The sequence below is a fragment of the Pseudopipra pipra genome, chromosome 3, assembly GCF_036250125.1.
Source record: "Pseudopipra pipra isolate bDixPip1 chromosome 3, bDixPip1.hap1, whole genome shotgun sequence".
NCBI lineage: Eukaryota > Metazoa > Chordata > Aves > Passeriformes > Pipridae > Pseudopipra > Pseudopipra pipra.
The window spans coordinates 101,758,491-101,777,877 of record NC_087551.1 but is presented as its reverse complement, the minus strand read 5'-3'; the positions used below and the strand labels follow the sequence as shown (position 1 = coordinate 101,777,877).

At 44.5% G+C, this 19,387-nt stretch overlaps 1 protein-coding gene across 2 annotated transcripts; it reads left to right on the top strand.

The window, feature by feature from the left end:
• Nucleotides 1-394: 394 nt before the first annotated feature.
• ODC1 (ornithine decarboxylase 1) lies at nucleotides 395-10,919 on the top strand. 2 transcript variants are annotated; one of them, XM_064650513.1, is made up of 11 exons: nucleotides 395-582; nucleotides 3,527-3,672; nucleotides 3,839-4,012; nucleotides 4,181-4,353; nucleotides 4,643-4,777; nucleotides 4,935-5,016; nucleotides 5,349-5,432; nucleotides 6,684-6,846; nucleotides 6,934-7,046; nucleotides 7,331-7,545; nucleotides 10,441-10,919. In XM_064650513.1, exons 2-11 carry the CDS (start codon nucleotides 3,571-3,573, stop codon nucleotides 10,580-10,582), a joined length of 1,383 nt encoding a protein of 460 aa, XP_064506583.1. In that variant the 5' UTR covers nucleotides 395-582; nucleotides 3,527-3,570; the 3' UTR covers nucleotides 10,583-10,919. The 2 variants fall into 2 exon arrangements, with proteins under 2 accessions (XP_064506583.1, XP_064506585.1); XM_064650515.1 differs by having other exon boundaries at nucleotides 3,524-3,672.
• Nucleotides 10,920-19,387: the final 8,468 nt, after the last annotated feature.

Sequence of the window (19,387 nt, the reverse complement as noted above, 5' to 3'; positions counted from 1 at the left end):
CATCTGCTAAAAACATCGCTTGCGGCCGCTTTTTCACGCTAAGGCAGCGGTACCGAGCCGGGGGTACCGAGCCGGGGGCGGCGCCAGCCGTGCACCTGCTGGCGGCGGGCAGGGCTGGGGGGGTCGCGCACATCACTCCGCAGGTGGATCCCACACTGGGCGGGCCCACGGGGACATGGGACGCGGGGGCCGGGCCCTGGGGGGGGCACCGCAGAGCCCCGACACCCTCACGGCACAGCAGGGCCCGGGCGGGGCGGGCGGCGCCCTGCGCATGTTCGGCCACACGTCACAATAGCGGCGGTGGGAGCGCGCCCGGTCCCAGCCGATCGCGGCTGGTTTGAGCTGGTGCGTTGCCACAGCGACGCCGCTGCGCTATAAATAAGAGCGCGGCGGCCGTGGCGAAGCTTTGTCAGCCGCGGCGCCCCGCTCGCCCCTGCCGGCCCCGCTCCTCCTCAGCCGGCCCGGCGCTCCCGCCCGGCTCCGTGCACCGCGCCCGGCTCGCAGGAGGAGCAGGAGGCGGCTCGGAGCGAGGGGATCTGCCGCCGCCGAGACTTGACAGCAGCTCTGCCAGCGCTGCCCGAGGTAAGGAGGGCGGCAGGATGTGCGGGGCTGTGGCGGGAGCGAAGTGGGCGCCGGGATGTGCGGGGCTGTGCCGGGAGCGGGCGCCGGGATGTGCGGGGCTGTGCCGGGAGCGGAGCGAACGGAGGAAGCGGCCGGCGCAGAGCCACGTGTCTGCGGGGTCGCTGCCAAAGCGGCGCGGCCCGGGCCGGGCGCCGGCGCTGCCGCCGGGCACGGGGAATCCCCCAGGGCCGCCGGGAGGCTCCGGGCGGCTGCGAACAGGCCAGGCGAGCTCGCCCGCTCGCCTGGAGAGTGTTGGCGGCGCGTCCCCAGAGCGGGGGAAGGGACGGCCCCACCGTGGCCGCCGGGCTGTTTCCGGGGTGGGGAGAGGCAGGTGCGTGGCAGGAACAGGGCTTGGGGCGCCCGGGCTCGCCCTTGGGCCGGGCGGCGCCGGGGCGCTGCCCCTCCCGCACACTCGGCGGAACCCAGCCTGGGGCGGGAGGGAATCATGGAATGGTTTGGGTTGGAAGGGGACCTGGAGGATCATCCAGTTCCAGCCCCATTGCCGTGGGCAGGGACACCTTCAAGTAGACCAGGCTGCTCAGAGCCTCATCCAGCCTGACCTTTAACCCCTTCAGGGATGGGGAGGGAGTGAGCCCTTCTCCCACGGGGCGCTGATCCCCCCGGGGTCTCGGGTAGGGGCCCAACCGCGGCGTGAGGTGGGTGGGCTGTGATGAAGGTGCCCCCCGGGGCAGAGAAACCGCAGTGTCAGGCTGGGGCAGCCCCAGCCCGGACGGGTGCCGGCTCCGCGCAGGGACCATATGGCTGCGCAGGGAGAAGGATCGTCAGTGAGCACTTGGGGCACCTTTTCTAGACGCAGCTTGGCTGTTTGAGTACAGAGCCTGCACGCATGACTCAGCTCTGTCTAAATACAGCTGCTGAATAAGGGAACGTTCTGGAGAACAAATTCTAAATGAGCACAAATTGCCTTTCTTCTGGGGAGCTGCAGACACTTTGCACGCAGTCCAAATAGAAATGTACTTTGGGAGGCTACAATTTGCACCTACATGATCATGTTCTGCCTATATTCTGTGTAATTACACTGTAGTTAAAATTGTGCAATGAGGTGCAGATGGAAAGCTTGCAAGAACTTCTTAACAAAATCTGCTGTGGCCAGTAAAAGTAATTTCCCTTTTAGATGTTAATAGGAAAAGTGCTGTTCATACAGTTCTTTGCAGAGGGGAAATTAAACTAAATTCATCCTGATGGTGTTCACTTCTCTTAACCACAACTAGAAGTCCCTGAACTCCTTTCTGCGAAGCTGCAAGTCCTATATGATGTATCTTCTCCTTAATAACAAGCACCTTCCTGAGAAGTGTTTAATTTGCTGTTTCTTAGGGTCCCAGAGAGGCTTTTAAGAGAAGACTTTAATCCAGCTTGTGGGAGAATTATCACTGCACGTGAATGAGAGCAGGGGGGAATGAGGCTCAATGGATTGTTGGATTTATTAGAGTCAAAGCTTAATCTAGCTTGATTCTTAAATTTGATTTATCTCTAAGTGAGAAATGATCAAAAGATGCAAAGGAATTCTTGACACTGGCAGTTCAGGTGCCATATGTTTCTGAAGGTTGAAATGATTGCTCATCTTTCAAAGTTATCACTAAATAAAATTCAATGAATTTTCTTATACACAGTGTATGGAGTGAATGATTCTGTAGGTCTTAGAACCTTGTTAGTCTGTAACAGCTATAAAATGTTATTTTTCAATTGATTTATAGCCAGACTTTTTGCAAATAGAGTGAATAATGACGTAACTAAAGATTAGTGAATAGTTCAGAGTTTGCATAATTTTCAGTCAAAATCTGTATAACTGGTTTGAGTGTAAAAAATGCTGAGGCAAGGAAGAGGATTGGATCCCGTTACATGAAACCATATCTTCCCTATGAGTCACTTGCAATGCCGAGATCTTTAAAAGGTAGCACACACGCTGCTTAACGGCTTAATGGAGTAGGCTGTCATTCTCTATTTGGGCTCCCCAGTAAAAGAATGGCACATACACTTTGCCACGGACTTACTTCATAGGTCTTGGATGGCAGAGGAATGTGCTTTTGCTCTTTAGTTCTGGTTCTCAAGGGACTTTCTGCTTGGGAGGTAGATTTCTGTTAGCAATGAAGGTTTGTAATGGACTGCTGTAAAATCCTGTTCTAAAGTGCTAATTGGGATCACTGTTAAGACTTTGTCTGCAGGTCAGAGTTAGGAACCAGTCTCCTAGTGTGTATCTGCCACTCTTGTCAGCTGAGATTTTCATGGAGCTTGGAGGTCATGAGTAGAACAGGGAAGCTCTAACCACCAACAGAGTAACTTCAGGGAAAAGCCATATCTCATGTCTGCTTTATGCATAGTCTGAACTGTAGTGAGAATCCAAATATTTACCTGGCTTGGACTTAATGAGAGTTGTTACTACTCAGAAGTCAGTAACATTCTGGGATTCTCTGTGTAGAAACAAGTAAACTCTTTCTCCCAAAACTGGCAAGCTAAAATAGTGCTAAGAGTTGTTCAAAAAAAGTGGTACATAGACACTAGCCATAGTATTGATGTGGGGGTGAAGAAAAAGACAGAAGCTTCCAGGGAGCTAGACTAATAATATCTGACAGTATTTATTTGATTGCTTTTTTCTTTGAATGTGTTGAGTACATCAAACAGTTGCTGAACAGAGAAGAACTTGCCTTCCAGCTAGAAAGAGTATTTTGGCATGCCTCCTTGGTTCTGATTACATCTGTTCTGTCAATTATGCAAGTTTCCAATCTATGCAGCTATTAGTGATAACTGTAGGAATTGTATAATTGTAAATGGTAGGAGCACAATGTAGTGGTCATATAACAACTATATGAATCCAAGTGAAGTAGTGAATGTAAACCATATGAATTTAAATGAAGTAACTAATGTTGGGTGGTTTTTTTCTCAGCAGGTCATACTTAAATCCTTTCACGTAAATCTGAAATCTTGGAAATCATGAGTAACTTCAGCAAAGAAGAATTTGAGTTGACCTTCCTTGATGAAGGCTTTACTGCCAAGGACATCCTTGATCAAAAGATAAATGAAGTGTCATCTTCTGTAAGTATGATGGGAAAACCACTACATTTCATGATGCTACAAACTTATAAACTAATGGAACAAATTGTCTTTGCAAATGATCTGCAAGGCAGCCTTCTCAAATGCTGACCTCTAGGCTTGTCCTGTTATCTGTTGTTTGTAACATTGAGATGTGTGTTTGCTCTAGGATGATAAAGATGCCTTTTATGTTGCTGACCTCGGGGATATTGTGAAGAAGCACATGCGATGGCATAAGGCCCTTCCTCGGGTAACCCCCTTCTATGCCGTAAAATGTAACGACAGCAAAGCTGTTGTGAAGACACTTGCTGTGCTTGGTGCAGGATTTGATTGCGCCAGTAAGGTAAGATCTTGACTATGTTCTGATCTGTGATGTTCGTATATGTTCAGCTTTACAAGATGTGCTTATATAAGATTAAGCATAACCAGGTGATGCCACTTTTATTGTTCTGATTACTTTAATCATCCATCTAGAAATATGTTTTACAAGTATAATCTCTTCTTTCTTCAGACGGAAATACAGCTGGTACAGAGCATTGGTGTACCATCTGAGAGAATAATATATGCAAATCCCTGCAAACAAGTATCTCAAATCAAACATGCTGCCAGCAGTGGTGTACAGATGATGACATTTGATAGTGAAGTAGAACTAATGAAAGTTGCAAGGGCCCATCCAAAAGCCAAGTAAGTCACGCTAATTGTTCTATAATTCTTCCTTGGGTTCCCAAGTTACAGAAACATCTGCTGTTACCTGAAACTTGTTCTTTGTTAGACAAGATAGGCTGCAAAATTATAAGAAAATAAACATACTTCTAACCAGTGATATCTAATCCTGTATAGCTTAGTGGCACATTAGGAAGAGATAGGCAGGGAAGCTTGTATCTTTAAGCTCAGTCTCACGCCGAGGTCATAGCTGCCTGATAATGATGTCTGTTCTACTGAAACTTAACTCCTCATTTTTTCCTATTTCTAGGTTAGTCTTGCGCATTACAACTGATGACTCCAAAGCAGTTTGTCGTCTGAGCGTTAAATTTGGAGCTACATTGAAGACTAGCAGGCTTCTTCTGGAACGTGCAAAAGAACTTGAGCTTGCTATTGTTGGAGTTAGGTGAGTTGATAATGTCAAAATAGTCATATTAAATAAGTTTTCTTTAAATAGTCTCTACCTAAGGACAGAGATGCCTTTGCATGTGGTGACATGAGTTTATACAAGACTTCTTGACTAATTTGCCAAGTAGCAACTGATATTTTGTATCTTTTTACAGTTTCCATGTTGGAAGTGGATGTACAGACCCAGAGACCTTTGTTCAAGCCATTTCTGATGCCCGCTGTGTGTTTGATATGGGAGTAAGTCTAATTCTACTTTCTCTGGAACTACTGATCAACTGTTGTGGCAAAAGTTAATCAAGTGTGAATGTGTTACGAGGTTAAAAAAGCTGGCTAAGTCACTGATTTCATGCTGGAATTTTTGAGGGCTTGATGGCTTACTTTGACCAATTTGGCAAAACTCATCTACAGATGCACTAAAATTGGCATCTCCTACTGAAGTGACTATTACTTGAATATGATGAGTTATCTCTGTTCCAAATATTAATGAAATGACTTCACATTACCTTTTAAGCTAAAATGATAAATTAACAACTGATTTCTTGACCATGTTGCCAATAATCTCATTTTAGGCTGAACTTGGCTTCAATATGTATCTTCTTGATATTGGTGGTGGCTTCCCTGGCTCTGAAGATGTCAAGCTTAAATTTGAAGAGGTATAGCATTTCTAAAATATTCTCAGGTTGTGGAGTCTTTTTGAATGTTGATCTGGATTAAACAAAATCTTGCTTTTTCTGTTTGTATGCAGACACATTTGCAAGAATGTGTCTGCTTGGTCAGAAATGTAATTTAGAGGAAAAGAGGAATTAATCTGAAAACTAAAAATTAGATGAACTCATTAGATACTTAGCTAAATGACTGCATAAACATGCAGAGATCTCAAACTGGGAAAGCAGGGTTTAATTGCAGGCTTAATTCTTACTGGCATAAACTTCTTCAAGTTGATACTGTACTTCAAACTGTCTGGATTGGCACTGCTCCCAAATAGGGTGAAAAGGTAGTCCTGAACCCACACTGCCCTTATAGGTTGCAGCAAATTAGATCAGTGTCTGATTTACTTTAGAACTAGCTTTTGGATAATTTTTAAATTGATCTCCAGTGTTCTCCAGTCTGCTTTCATACAAAAACAGTTCTGCTTTCAGAAGAACAAGGGGCCTGGATATTTATAGGACTTCCACTTTAAAGCAGGGTTGTCACAGCACCTGCCCCTCTAAGCTAAGGCAGTGTTAAATGTTGTTACATATTAACACAAGGAGACAGTAAGTTATACAAAATGAGTTTTCTGCTAATACTGTGGGCTAACATTGTTGCACTTGTGATACTTCCTAACGGAGACCGGCTTCTCATAGTGCAGTATTGCCATTAAGTGCAAATGATATTGTCTTTGGGCTCCATGGCAATATACAGCCATGCTGCCATTGGAGGCAGCTTAATGGTAACTTCAGAACTTGGAAATAACTGTTGATGAAGGCAACTGAATTTCAAATCCTGTGAGATGACTTCTTTAGGATGCAGTAAGATGGGGAATATTGCATAACTAGGAGAACTACAAGGGGACTAGAAATCAAATTTTGAAGAGTGGGAACTTGCAGGGCATTAATGTTGGTTTAATGAGTCTAGGAATGGTGATTTTCTTTAGACTCAAACATGAGTTGTTTTGTCACTTAAATATTAAGCTGCAATTGATGTTTGCTTTTGTTGCTTTGTGTAAATTTAATCACAAACAAGACTTTGAATGGGAAAATAAAGCAAAAGTAATCACTAGAGATTATAACAGGTGTTAATAGATGCTACATGTTTGACCAGTACATCATCGTGTACCTAAGAGCCTGACTTCATTTCAAGCTTCTAAAATAGCAGCTGAGTAACTGCTGAAATTCTAATATTGGCATCTAATTCTTCCCTAGATAACAAGTGTAATCAACCCAGCACTGGATAAATACTTCCCTTCAGATTCTGGAATAAATATTATTGCAGAGCCAGGAAGATACTATGTTGCATCAGCATTCACGCTGGCAGTCAACATCATTGCAAAGAAAATTGTATTAAAGGAGCAAACAGGTTCTGATGGTATGTAAATCTAGACCTAGTCTTAGTTCTAGCCAACTATGTGTTTCTGCCCAAGCATTCTCCTAATGGTGTCTCAGCTTCTTTCAGATGAAGATGATGCAAATGACAAAACTCTTATGTACTATGTGAATGATGGAGTCTATGGTTCGTTCAACTGCATCTTGTATGATCATGCACATGTTAAACCAGTTTTGCAAAAGGTATGCCTATTCAGAAATACCACATACTAACTGTGTATCATGGATGTAGGAGAATCCTTGTCACAGCAGTCACTTCTCAGTTCACTGCTCCCTTCATGTTGCCAGAGTTTGGTATTTAACTTAAGAAGCATGCAGTAGCATTAATTCAAAGCCGAGGGTGAAGAAGGATTTGCAAACAGCTCTTCCTCCTCCTCTCTACAAGATGGAATATTATACTAATGATGATACTACTTCTGGAAGCTCTGTTGTGATAGTCAAATAATTATACTCCACTTTTCCTTCAGCGGCCTAAGCCAGATGACAGCTGCTACTCCTGCAGCATATGGGGACCAACCTGTGATGGCTTAGATCGTATTGTTGAGCGTTTCAATATGCCAGAGTTGCAAGTTGGTGACTGGATCCTGTTTGAAAACATGGGTGCCTATACTGTTGCAGCAGCTTCTACTTTCAATGGATTCCAGAGACCAACAATACACTATGTGATGTCAAGACCTGCATGGTTAGTAACTTAAGTATCTTGATCCATCAGTGCTTTTGATACAGATGACTGTAGTGAGTAGTCCATGTCAGCTGGCTACCCGTCAACAAGCAGAGCCATAGTTTTGGTGCCATAGCTCTCTGGTGCCAAAGCCTGCTGGTGTGGAAGAAGGCAGTGCCTTTGAAGGATTTTGCTGTGTGCTTAGAATGATGCTGACGCTGTTAATTTACTCTTTTCTCTGATGTACACCCTTCCAGGAGAGGTGCTTTTAAAGGGGTAACGTTAGAAGTTTTCATTAATTTGGGCTTCTATCTAGTGTTTTCACTTTGGCACAACATACAGAATCATTAGGAATTCTTTACAGTTAGCTTCTGTGACCAGTCAATCACAATTCTAATAATATATTGTCTTGATAAGTTGGTAGCTTGCTAAATCCTGACTGCAGGACACTTAACAGTGCTGCTTCACAGTATGATCTGTCTGTTTATTTGAGAGCCGTTCCTTGGTTTAGGTTGAGCTCTGGCTCGTTGTTCAGTGCAGAGTGCTAGATCTCCACTGGAAGTTACTAAACAGGTAACCAAAGAAAGCAGGAACACCTCTTAAGTGCAGGGATACTGTGCAACTGCACCTTAAACAGTAGTTTAAAGTAACCTGGGTGCTCCTCTGTGCAAGACAAGTTGATGGATTGCACCTTCTATAAAAGCGGGGTTTCCTGTAAGAGGAAGCCCTTACCTCTGTATGGACATCTGCCTACTACACTGGCAGAGGGCATTTGGGCAGCAGTGTTACCCTAAATCATTATTAGCTCTGCTGTTGGGTTACTTTCAAATTCATTGAAAGTCCTTAAGTTCAGGGGAATTCCTGCCATGAAAATAAGAGGAAGCTTTCTCCATTCTTTTACTAGCCTCGCCTCTATAAGCAAGGCTAGTAAAAGAAAGCACTATTGTTGCTTTCCTGTAGTGAAATCTCCTGTCAATTGAAGCATTTTTTAGACCAAATGAAGCTTTTAGATTTCCTATAAGACTCCGGAATTGAACTAAAAATTGCTCTGCAGGGGAATAATTAGCTTTTTCTCTGTAGCATTAGGTTTCTGTTAAAATTTAATACTTGGTTTGAGGCATGCTGAGCTTAACTGTGCAGACATAACTGTCATGCAAGGCCACAGCCCTCTTTCAACTCAATGTCACTGCCTGTGTTTTCTCTTTTGGCAAGAGAATTCTGTGATATAAGCTGGCCCTTAACTGAGGGGGATGCGTCAATGAGATTATGGTGCAGATCTTTCTAGGCCAGGTGAAAGTCTTTTGGCATGTAATCTAATATTATAGAGGTGTACAACTAAATTTGTGGCTAGAAACTGAAGGATAAAGGACAAGATGATTACATATGTTTAAGTAAAAGCTTGTAGTACATGAAGAGCCAGGTAGTAGCACAACTCTTTGCTATGCATATCTAAAATAATTAGAACTGTAAGATGACACCAAGCTGAGAGGTGCTTTTGACACCTGAAGGTTGAGATACTATCCAGAGGGACCTAGACAGGCTCAAGAACCGGGTGCATGAGAACCTCACGCAGTCTAATGAGACCAAGTGCAAGGTGCTGCTCCTGGGTTGGGACAACCCCCAGTGTCAGTCCAGGCTGGGGTTTGAACAGATTGAGAGCAGCCCTGTCAAGAAGGACCTGGGGATGCTGGTGGATGAGAGGCTGGACATGACTCTGCAATGTGCACTTGCAGCCTAGAAAACCAAATGTGTCCTGGGCTGGATCAAAAGCAGTGTGGGCAGCAGATTGAGGGAGGGGATTCTGTCCCTCTGCTCTGGTGAGACCCCACCTGGAGTGCTGCATCCAGCTCTGGGGTCTCCAGCACAGGAAGGACATGGACCTGTTGGAACAAGTCCAGAGGAGGGTGACCAAGTTCATTAGAGGGATGGAGCACCTTTCCTGTGAGGAAAGACTGAGAGAATTGGAATTGTTCAGCCTGGAAAAGAGAAGGCTTAAGGGTGACCTAATTGTGGCCTTCCAGTACCTGTAGGGAACTTACAGGAAAAATGGGACAAGGCTATTTACAGGAGCATGTAGTGACAGGACAAGGGGGAATGGCTTCAAACTGAAAAAGAGTAGGTTTAGATTAGATATTAGGAAAAAATTCTTTACTGTGAAGGTGGTGAGGCACTGGAGCAGGTTGCCCAGGGAAGTTGTGGATGCCCCATCCCTGGAGGTATTCAAGGTCAAGTTGGATGGTGCTCTGAGCAACCTGGTCTAATTGAAGGTGTCCCTGCCTGTGGCAGTTGAGTTGGAACTAGATCTTCAAGGTCCCCTTCCAACCCAAACCATTCTATGAATCTATGAGCTAAGTCCAAAAACTCAGTCAATTGAGGTTCTTCTGATGTTGTCTTTTAGTACAAAACCCATCTGAGTATGGAAGGAGTTGAAAAGTTCTCACTGGTCAGCTCGTTTTCATTCCTAGTCTGTCATCCATACTTCTACTTGATTCGAGTTACCTAGGAATGTGAGGGTCTGGGATAAGAGATAGTCAAGTTGTCAGGGATTTTCAGGACAGAAATTTTGAACTATTGAGAACTAAGTCAATAAAATTGCATAGAATGAGGTATACAGATGTGGCTGCAGGTATATAGGTGCATCTTTTCAGATCTAAATCCTACACAGAAGTGGTGAAACCAGCTTGGTATTGACATTTAACCTAAAGCCTAGGCACCTACAAGTGACCTGCATGGATTCTGCTTTTATTATTTTTATTTTTTCCCCTATGGTAATAATGTCTGAATTGTAGGTGATGAATAAAAAGTTGATTTCATATTCCCTGAAAAAAAAAGTAAAAAAAAAAAGTACCTTGCTTACTATTTTAGGCAGATTAAAGTGAAACACTTTTTGACTTTCTCTTATTTTTTTCTTTCTAGGCAACTAATGCAGCAGATCAAGGAGCAAGGGTTCCTAGCTGAAGTGGAGGAGCAGGATGTTGCTAGTCTGCCACTCTCTTGTGCCTGGGAAAGCGGAATTGAATATCCAGCAACTTGTGCTTCAGCTAGTATTAATGTATAGGTAATATTTAGTAATTAACTGCAAGGTTAGTCATTGAATTTAGGGCATTTGGGGGACCATTAACTTAATTCTTGCTAGGATTTTTAAGTGGTTTTTTTAAAGTTTAGGTTTGGCATAAATGCAACAAAAAATAACTAGGAGATGGGTCACAATTATCTGTGTTCCTATGGAAACTATTTGAATATTGTTTTATATGGATTTTTATTCACTTTTCATGTATGCTACTAAAGACTGACCCTCAACTGTCAAACAAGTATTTGTAGCTTGTGTATGGCAGAACGGGCTAAGCTTAGTGCTTTGTGACCTACCTGTTTTAAAATAAAGTATATTGAAATAACTGGTCCTGTGTTTGGTTAATCTGTAAAAACTTAATGTGTCATGGCTGGCTCTTATACCATGTATGAAGGCAGACCAGATGCTGTGAGCACAGAATTTCTTAATAAATGAGTAACACATTTGCTATTTCCCCTACCATTGCCCTCCCAACTTTCTCAGAAGTGAAGGAAACCCTCAGTGGGTAGGGAAACTAAATTGTGTCTTTTTCATATATGATTAGAAAAAGGTTGACTGTCAGTGAATTGAATACTGTGTGAATTCATGTGGATTTGCCTTCGTTTTTCACTACTGAACATGGACTTAACACAGTTGCCTATTGCAAGTTCAATGCAGTGCTGGTTTTAGTAAGTTAGTCTATAAGTGCTGTGGCCAGGACTGATGCCTGTTTAAACACATCTAGTCATTAATGAGAGAATACAGCACAAGGCTCCATGACTGCCACTGACAAGCTGCTTGTTATGTGTGCAAGAACTAAAATATGTTATGGGAAAACTTAAGAAGCTGAAACTCTGTGGCTGACTAGCTCTCTGACCCATGTTGCCTAGGGCTTTAGTATAAAACAGATAAGAAATGGGACTTGACATCTTTGGTACATGCAATACAATTAGAAGCTCTTATTTAATGTTATGAAAATACATGCTGCCCTTCTGACTTTGGATTAAATGTGGTAGATGGCACTAAGTAGTAAGTGTTGGGAGCTAATACAGGGTGTGTTGATGGAAAAAATAGTGAGTCTGCTTATTGAAGTAGAACATTCTGACTTCTTGTTTAACCTGATGCTGGTCTGCTGCCACTTGTTGCACTAAAACTGGAAAATGTTCCTGACAAATTAATTGGTCCTAGAGCTGAATCTGATCCATTTGCCAGAAGGTCCTGGACTCCAGGCATGGCATAGCAAATGCCTGATGTATAAAGAAGAAAACCTTAATGTGTAAATATGTAAAGCTTAAGCTAACTTAGACTAAGTGTTAAAATTTAAAGGGTTGTCCAAAGATTGGCATTGCTGATAGAAACAGTGGCTTTAGCAAGATGAGAAATAAGACTGTTTTCTTACAAGCAACTGTGAAAGACAATGTTTAACCTCCACTCCATGCTTTTAGCTGAGACTGTACGCTCCACTAGCTGAACTAGTAGGATATAAACAGAAGTGAAGGTAGCTTATTCCTGAGTCTCTTGAAGTGACTTTTTTTTTGCTTTATTCTTAGCTTCAAGCTTGCAGTTGAAATGGCACTCACCTTTATTCTCATGTATACAGCAAACTTCAGTACATACACAGTGTAGCCATAGCTTTAATCTCAAAGAAAGTCGCTGCACCCAAATCAGGGTTTCCTTTAGCTTGTCCAAATTCATCTAGAAACTTAATGATTCTTAACATGAAAGCAAAAGTAGTGAATGGTAACCAAATGCTAATACTGTAAAAATTCCACATCTAAATCTTGCCCTAGAAAAGCCAAGTGCGTTTAACTGTGGAAAACACCTAACAGGTATGCACAAAAAGTACTCTTTGAGAACCTGTAGTTGTCCAAAGGAGATGTAGTTGCTTTGTCAGCGTGCCTATTTGAAGGCTGGGGCTGGTTGAGCTGACCATAGTTCTTTACCTTTCTCTTCTGTGGCAGGTGTGCTGTAGACTTGGCTTATGCTCTGTAAGACATGTCTAACAAGTGTTTAAAAACTGCTAATCTGAAGCATCTTCTGTGTGGAAAAAAAGCAATGGGTTTTACTAACAGACTTGTAGTACTTGAGGGAATAATTAATATTTGCAGTAATGGTGGTGTGTTTTTAAGAAAGACGACTTTCTCAAATTGGGTTATGCTGAGCAGATGTTCTGGGCTTTGAGATACTGAGTATATATCCTTCATCACATAGCTGCCCTGCTCCTGGCTTCCATAGAATCTTAGTTGTTCATTTCCACTTTGTTAATTGATTTTAAAATACCCTGAGTGACAGGAATTGGTCATAGGGTGACTGTGGGAATTCCCTATGCTCCCCACTAGGGAAATATGTTTCCTACTGGAAGCTGGAGCAAGCGCCGTATAGGACAGCAAAGATGTAACAAAAATAAGCAATGAGCTCATGGTTTAGTTTGACCTCCCTTTGATGGCCCTTTGGACCATTAAAGCCTTTGCTCCAGTTGTTATAACTGCACATCTTAATTATTCCTCCTTGGGGCAAGCTTGTCTGATAAGGAGGAAGGGAGGAGCTGTATGCCAGAAAAATTGAGATCAGCTGCATCTGTCTGATATAATTAGCTTAACAAATATTAAAGCTGGAACCAAGAATAGCCTTTCAGTTCACTCCATGCTAACCTTGCTGTATACTGCTCTCTGTCTCACTCGGGGCTTTGCTGGCCCATTTGCAGGGACTGTGGAGTTCCTGCTCCTGCTGAGGCTGGAACTCACTCCACTCCCTGGCACTGTTGATGATGGTTTTGGTTTTCTTGGGATCACTCAAAAAAGGAGTGATATCTAAGGCAAATACCAAGACATTTGCCTGAGGTGGCTTCTCATCACCACATTCCTCTTTTCTGAGCAGTGAAGTAACTTGAGCTCTAAAACAGATCAAGCTGAGACCTTATGTGAGTCCCCATGTGGCTATACATTCAGCTGACATCCTTTGGTGCAAATGTAGTTTCATACACCAAAAAAGTTGAGAAACACTGATCCTCTGAAATTACACCAGATGGAAAATCAAAGGTGGGAATGTTTGAAGGAGAGATTGAAGAATACTGAAGCAGACTGAGAGAAACTAAGGGATGAGGGGAGAAGTTGCTGATGGCAGTGTACTGTGGGGCAGGTTTTCCTTGTCTCGTTGAATAAGCATTTTATTCACATTTTAATTTTTAAGCTGCTAACTTGTAGGCTACAACGCAGGCCTTGCAGAAAAACTGTCAGTGAAGGATTCCCCTTGGAAGAGTCAAGTCTGCCTCACTTTCACCAGCAGAGAAACAAAGAGCTGTGAGCAGCGCTGAGCCAGGACCCCACAGCTCCACCTTCAGGAGCAGGAGCTCCAGGAACGAACCTGGGGCTGGAGAGAGCTCTTCTGTCATAGACCTCATCCCCAGAAAGTACTATCATTTAAATAGCTAAACACAGCGTCAATTTGTAGTAAGATTGAAGTGGACAGCTTGCTTTCCAGGGCAAAACCAACCCTCTTCCACAAAAAAATAAAAAAATCATTATTGTGTAAATATATCTATTGCAAGAGGAGCTTAGATTAATTGTTATTTAATTGGTGAATTTAAATGTTATTTAATTGACAAAAAGTAAAGGATCATCAATCATTGGAATAATTATTTTTCATTTTCTCTTGGAAGAAGCACTGATCAGTACCAAAAGAAATGAGAATAACTTGCTTTGTAGAAGGGTCCCTGGTTTTGACATGCGTCACCTGGTTTTCTTTACAGTTTGAAGGCAGTTTCAGTACCCATGTCACAAATGCCTCCAGTTCAAATTTGCCTTTAGTAGTTAAAACACTGTATTTGACTACCCTGAAAGTACACTGAGAACAGGGAGCATATACGGGGCTGGGACTTACATTTTGGCAAGCTATTGCTATTGCTGTTGCTACTGAGCTGATTTGTAGTCCTCAGTATAGAAGTTGTTTAGAGCAGTTAAACCACAGCGGTGCCACTTTTGGAAGGGTGATGAGGAGCATCCAGAGGGGCATGACCACCAAGATGTTGCCCTTTGCAGTGTGAGTCCAAGGGCTAACGTGAAGGTGAGTGCATTGTGCACGAACAACACTGGCCCGAGTTCCCTCCATTTCAGTAAGGAGAAGCCATGAGTATTACTGGCAAAGGATGGGAGCTCCCTCAGGGGAGCACACTGCAGTCTTGCATGTGTCCATGTAGTCTTGCAAATATCCCTACAATCCAATAAATATTAGACCCTTATTTCTTTATGCTTATACTGCAGCAACAATTTGCCTCCATTTGTTAGTCTGTGCCTAAAGACAAAAGTATTGGCATGCTAAATTCAACCCTTCCTTTTCTTCTCGCTTTAGGGAGCTGGTCCCAGTCTCACCCACAGTATTCCCACAAAAAAGAAATGCCTTCCAGTTATAGTCTCTTCAATTCATGCTCTCAGAGTGCTTTGCAAAGGACTAATTGGTTCACCCTGCTTTTGTGGTACTGAGCCAACTGCCATGTTCCAGTCCAGACAGCAGCCAAAGACAGGCTGTGCAGCAATTCAAGGAAGGAAGGAAAGGCAGAGACACTTTCAGACCAGTGCTTCCAGCTGGGTGTCTATCAACACCTTATCATTGCTAGGGAAGTGGAGAGTCAGAATATGTAGCTTGAGAACTCAGCAAGCACTGCATACGAGCTGAGGAAGGGTAACTGCAGTAACTCAGTACAAAGAATTCCCAAAGTATTTTGCAATCACAAGTATTATTTCATCTGTCCTTAAATGGCTGTTCCCTACCTTGTGAGAAGAACAGGATCTGGACATTCAGTGGGCTTAAGCATCACCCTTTTATATTTGGCTACTAAGCTCACTAGCTGCGAAGGAAAAGATACTGACAATCTTGCAAAGAAGAGGATTGCAGTGCTTGAATGGGATAACCTGGATGATGTTTTCAGTAAGAAAACAGAGGTGCTGCTGCCCTTACTGTGAGGATAAAAATAGAATCATCTATTATGTTCATAAATTAAAGGAAAAAAAAAAGCCTGTTTAAGAACTCCAGTCACTTGCTGCTAACCATAGTTCATCAGAAGCAACAGCATTTCACCATAACAGTTCAATAAATATTTCTCAGCAATGATTTTCCCACTTTCCTGCAGTCAAAACTCGCATTAAACCATTAAAGCATCTTACTGAAGTGAAAAGCAAAAGAAAATCCAACTTGCCAGAGACTGCTGATTTGGGGGAGGGAGATTCCTCCTGTACCCTGCCAGGATGGCTCCCAAACTCTCCAGGAAGCAAGTGCTATGCAGAAGCACTCATCTGCTTCTGCCATTTGGGTTTCATCCTCCAGTGGGGAATTTGAACAGCCTGGTCTAGTGGAAGGTGTCTCTGCCCAGGGTAGGGGGGTTGGAAATAGTTTTAAGGTCCCTTCCTACCCAAACCATTTTATATTCTGTGATTGATTCTATGGTTATCCTTGATTGCAAGCAAAGTGGGTGATGTTTCTCTGACGCAGGCCAAAGGAGATCCTCTAAGGACAAGAGAATGCCCACAAGATGGAGCTCAGCTCAAAAAAAAAGCATCAAAGAAACCCTGTCTCAGAGCGAGGGAGGGTGGAAGAAAGGAGCAAAATGGAAAGCTTTCAAATGAATCCCACACTCCCAATGTTAGACCGCAGTATGAGTGAGATGTTATTAGAGAGAACAAATGCAAATAAGAAAGTACAAGGGAAAAGTATGTACAAAGTAATAATTACGCTATTGCACAGCTCAAAGAAACCCCAACCAAATAAAGCTCTCATCCCATCCATTCACAGAGATGGAAAACAGAGGGTTTGAGGTTTTTAATACACAGAAAACTTCAAAAAGAGTTAGGGTTTTTTAAATTATTTATTAAGACTGTTACCTCAAATGTCCTGTCAGCTTCCAGCTTCCTGCTTGGAGCCCAGTCTGAGTCTTGGCTCTTTCAGTAGCTATTTCTGTGATGTTTTTTATTCTCCTCTCTTGCTCCTGGGGTTAATTTAGGTTTGCTGTTGTCAGGGTTTTTTTATTGGAGTAAGTGTATGGAACCAATTTATGCCATCTTCTGTAGAGCAGCTTTGCAGGACTGCCGATGTCAAGCGCCAGTGGACCCAAGCTAGAACCAGGGTGTCAGGGAGAAACTTGCCTCATGGGGACAGCCAGGACTGGTGGGGTTGGCCGGGCTCCATCTTTGGAGGCTTTTGAAACTTGACGGGTCAAAGTCTTGAGCAACCATGGGCTGATCTTGCAACTGATCCTGCTTGGAGCAGGAGCTTGGCCTAGAGATCTCCTGAAGTCACTTCCAATCCCAGTGCTCTTGTCCTCATCCTGCTCCCCAGTGGGTCTGGCAGTGCCATTAGTGGGGCTGAGCCCTGCAGCACAGTCCCCTCAATCCGCAATGGGTTTTGCCAATACTTACCAGCTCCTTGGCTGCCTTCCCTCCTGTGGGGCTCTGCTTGGTGAGGGGCCTGTTCGCCAGTGCTAAAATGGATCTAAACTGGGCAGCAGCCTCTGAGGAGCTGCTGAGGGGAGAGGACCTGCTCCTGCCTCAAAAAAATGAAAAAGTAGGGGGGAAGAACTGGTGATGGATGCTAAACCAAAGCCACAGTGAGGCTGTTGGAGCACAGGAAAGAACCTCATCCTTCTCCGTGGGGTGAAGAAGGTTCCTCACCCAGGAGCCCTGACCCTTTTAAGGTGGCCTCTCATGTTCTTAAAGCAGTTTTCATGTGTCCCCAGCTGAATATGCTGATCGCCGTTTGCTTCTCCTCCTGGGTCAGTCGAGAGGTACAGACGTTGCAGGGAGCAAATGGCATCAAAAGCAGAGACCCACTCCCAGCCTCAGGTTTAGGACACTGAGCAGGGGGGTGGGAGAGCTGCTGAATCCAATATCCATGCCAGCAACAGGGCATGAAAGGTGTCTTCCCCTAGGAGAGGTGATTCTCACTCAGTGGAAGGAACCAAGCAAGCTGGATAGACACCCACGGGGAGCAGGGGAGAGCAACCAGCATGTCCTGCTCTCATCTGACCTCAGAGCTGCTGCATGCCCTGGCCCTGCAGCAGCTGTGGCAGCAGTCTTGGAAAGGGTAGGTTAAACAAAGAGACCTTAAAAGATACCTTCTCCTTGGTGGATCAGAAGAAGAAAGCTGCAGAGGAGTAGAAACTTGCACAGAAAATAGCCGAAGAAGGTCGCCTGGGTGAGGGCTGAGCAGCGCAGGGCATGGCTAGATGGCAGCAGCACCCCATGCTAGGGTCTTGTTTCTCCCACACCCTCCTGCATCCCCAAACTGGGAGTCGTGTCTGCAGCCACCTGCTCCTCAGCAGTCTAAGGCCTTCAGCTCCAGGGCCTTCCCAAGGCTGTGGTTACTGCCTGCACACTTCATTTTTGGAAGGAGAGAGGAAATTTCTGTATTATCGGCAAATAAATTGACCATCACTGGGGCAAGCTGAGAAGGAAACAGGGCTTGCAGGGAAAACATAATTCCTTAAATCTTGGGCTTGTGAGCTGGGGGGAAGATAGTAGAAAGGGAAGAGGTCAGAGCAGAAAGGCCCAGCGTACCCTGCCCAGGATGCCTCCCTCCAGGTGGGTTGCCAGCAGCTCTCAATATCCTTCTGCCCATTGCCAGCAAGTCCAGGGGTTTGTGGGACACAACAGAGAGACTCCCTGGAGTGTCTACAGCTGAGAGATGAGGACAGGCTGGTACAGTGAGGGCTCCCTAAAAACCTCTGCAGGAGATGAGCTCAGCTGTGCCCAGCTCCCTGCACTCCTGCCCATGCCCACTTTCAAAAGCACACAAGCACCTCATGGCTCAAGGAGGGCTGGAGAAAAAAGTCTTACAGTGCCTTGCATTGCATGTGGGAAGTGGAGGTCACCCCATACCCAGGGCTGGACAGCTTAGTCTGGGTGTAAATTGAGGCTTGGAGGCACCCCAAGACATGCCCTAGGAGAGGCCCTGAGTTTCTCCTGCTGATGCTGTCTCCTGAGAAAACCACCCTGCTTTGGCAGAGCATACCAGTGGGGAAGCAGCAAGGCAGAGCACATCTCTGCTGGCCTGGCTTCCCACTACTGTCCCCAGTAATGCCCAAGGACACTTTGCAAACATCCTCTGCCATTCTGCCAATCCCTCTGTGCTTTCTGAGAGCCTGCACAGGCAGAAAGGGGAAAAGGAAAGACAAAGTGGAAAGGGACAAAAAGCTGCCCCGATCAAGCTCTTATTACTATGAGTGTTAAGTGCTGAATTGCTGGTGCCTAATGAGAGGTTTTTTCTGTCCTGAGCAATATCATGCAATAAAGTATAATTTATCTTTGGGAGAGATGGATGCAGCTGAACTGGTACCAGACTCAGGACAAAAGAGTATTGACGTCACTCTCAGGAGTCCAGTGGCAGATGTTAAGCATCATCTCCAGCCTCAGGCCAAAGGTACAATCCTGGTACACAAATTACCAAGGCAGATTCACTGGCCTGCATTAGCTGCAGGGTCAAGAGGAGATGATCATAATGTTCCCTGCCCACATTAGGCAGCTGTGAAGCCATTTGCTGTTGGTCTACACGGTATGGCTGACACTGTACATGATTTAGCTGGGTACCAGCTGCCATGCAAAGAGCTTCAAAGTTTAAATTGTCTAGCAAGGGGCTAAGGGCACACACAGTCACACAGACTGCACAGGGAGGACACACTGTGCCAGAGCAGAGAGGGAGGTTTTGGAGGCTCTTGTAACCACACATGATGTGTGCGGTGCTTGGGGAACCATTTACCCAGTCAGTAACATCCTTACCATAAGACTGCCCAAAAGCTTGTAAGGTGAGCACTGAGCTGATATTTTTAGA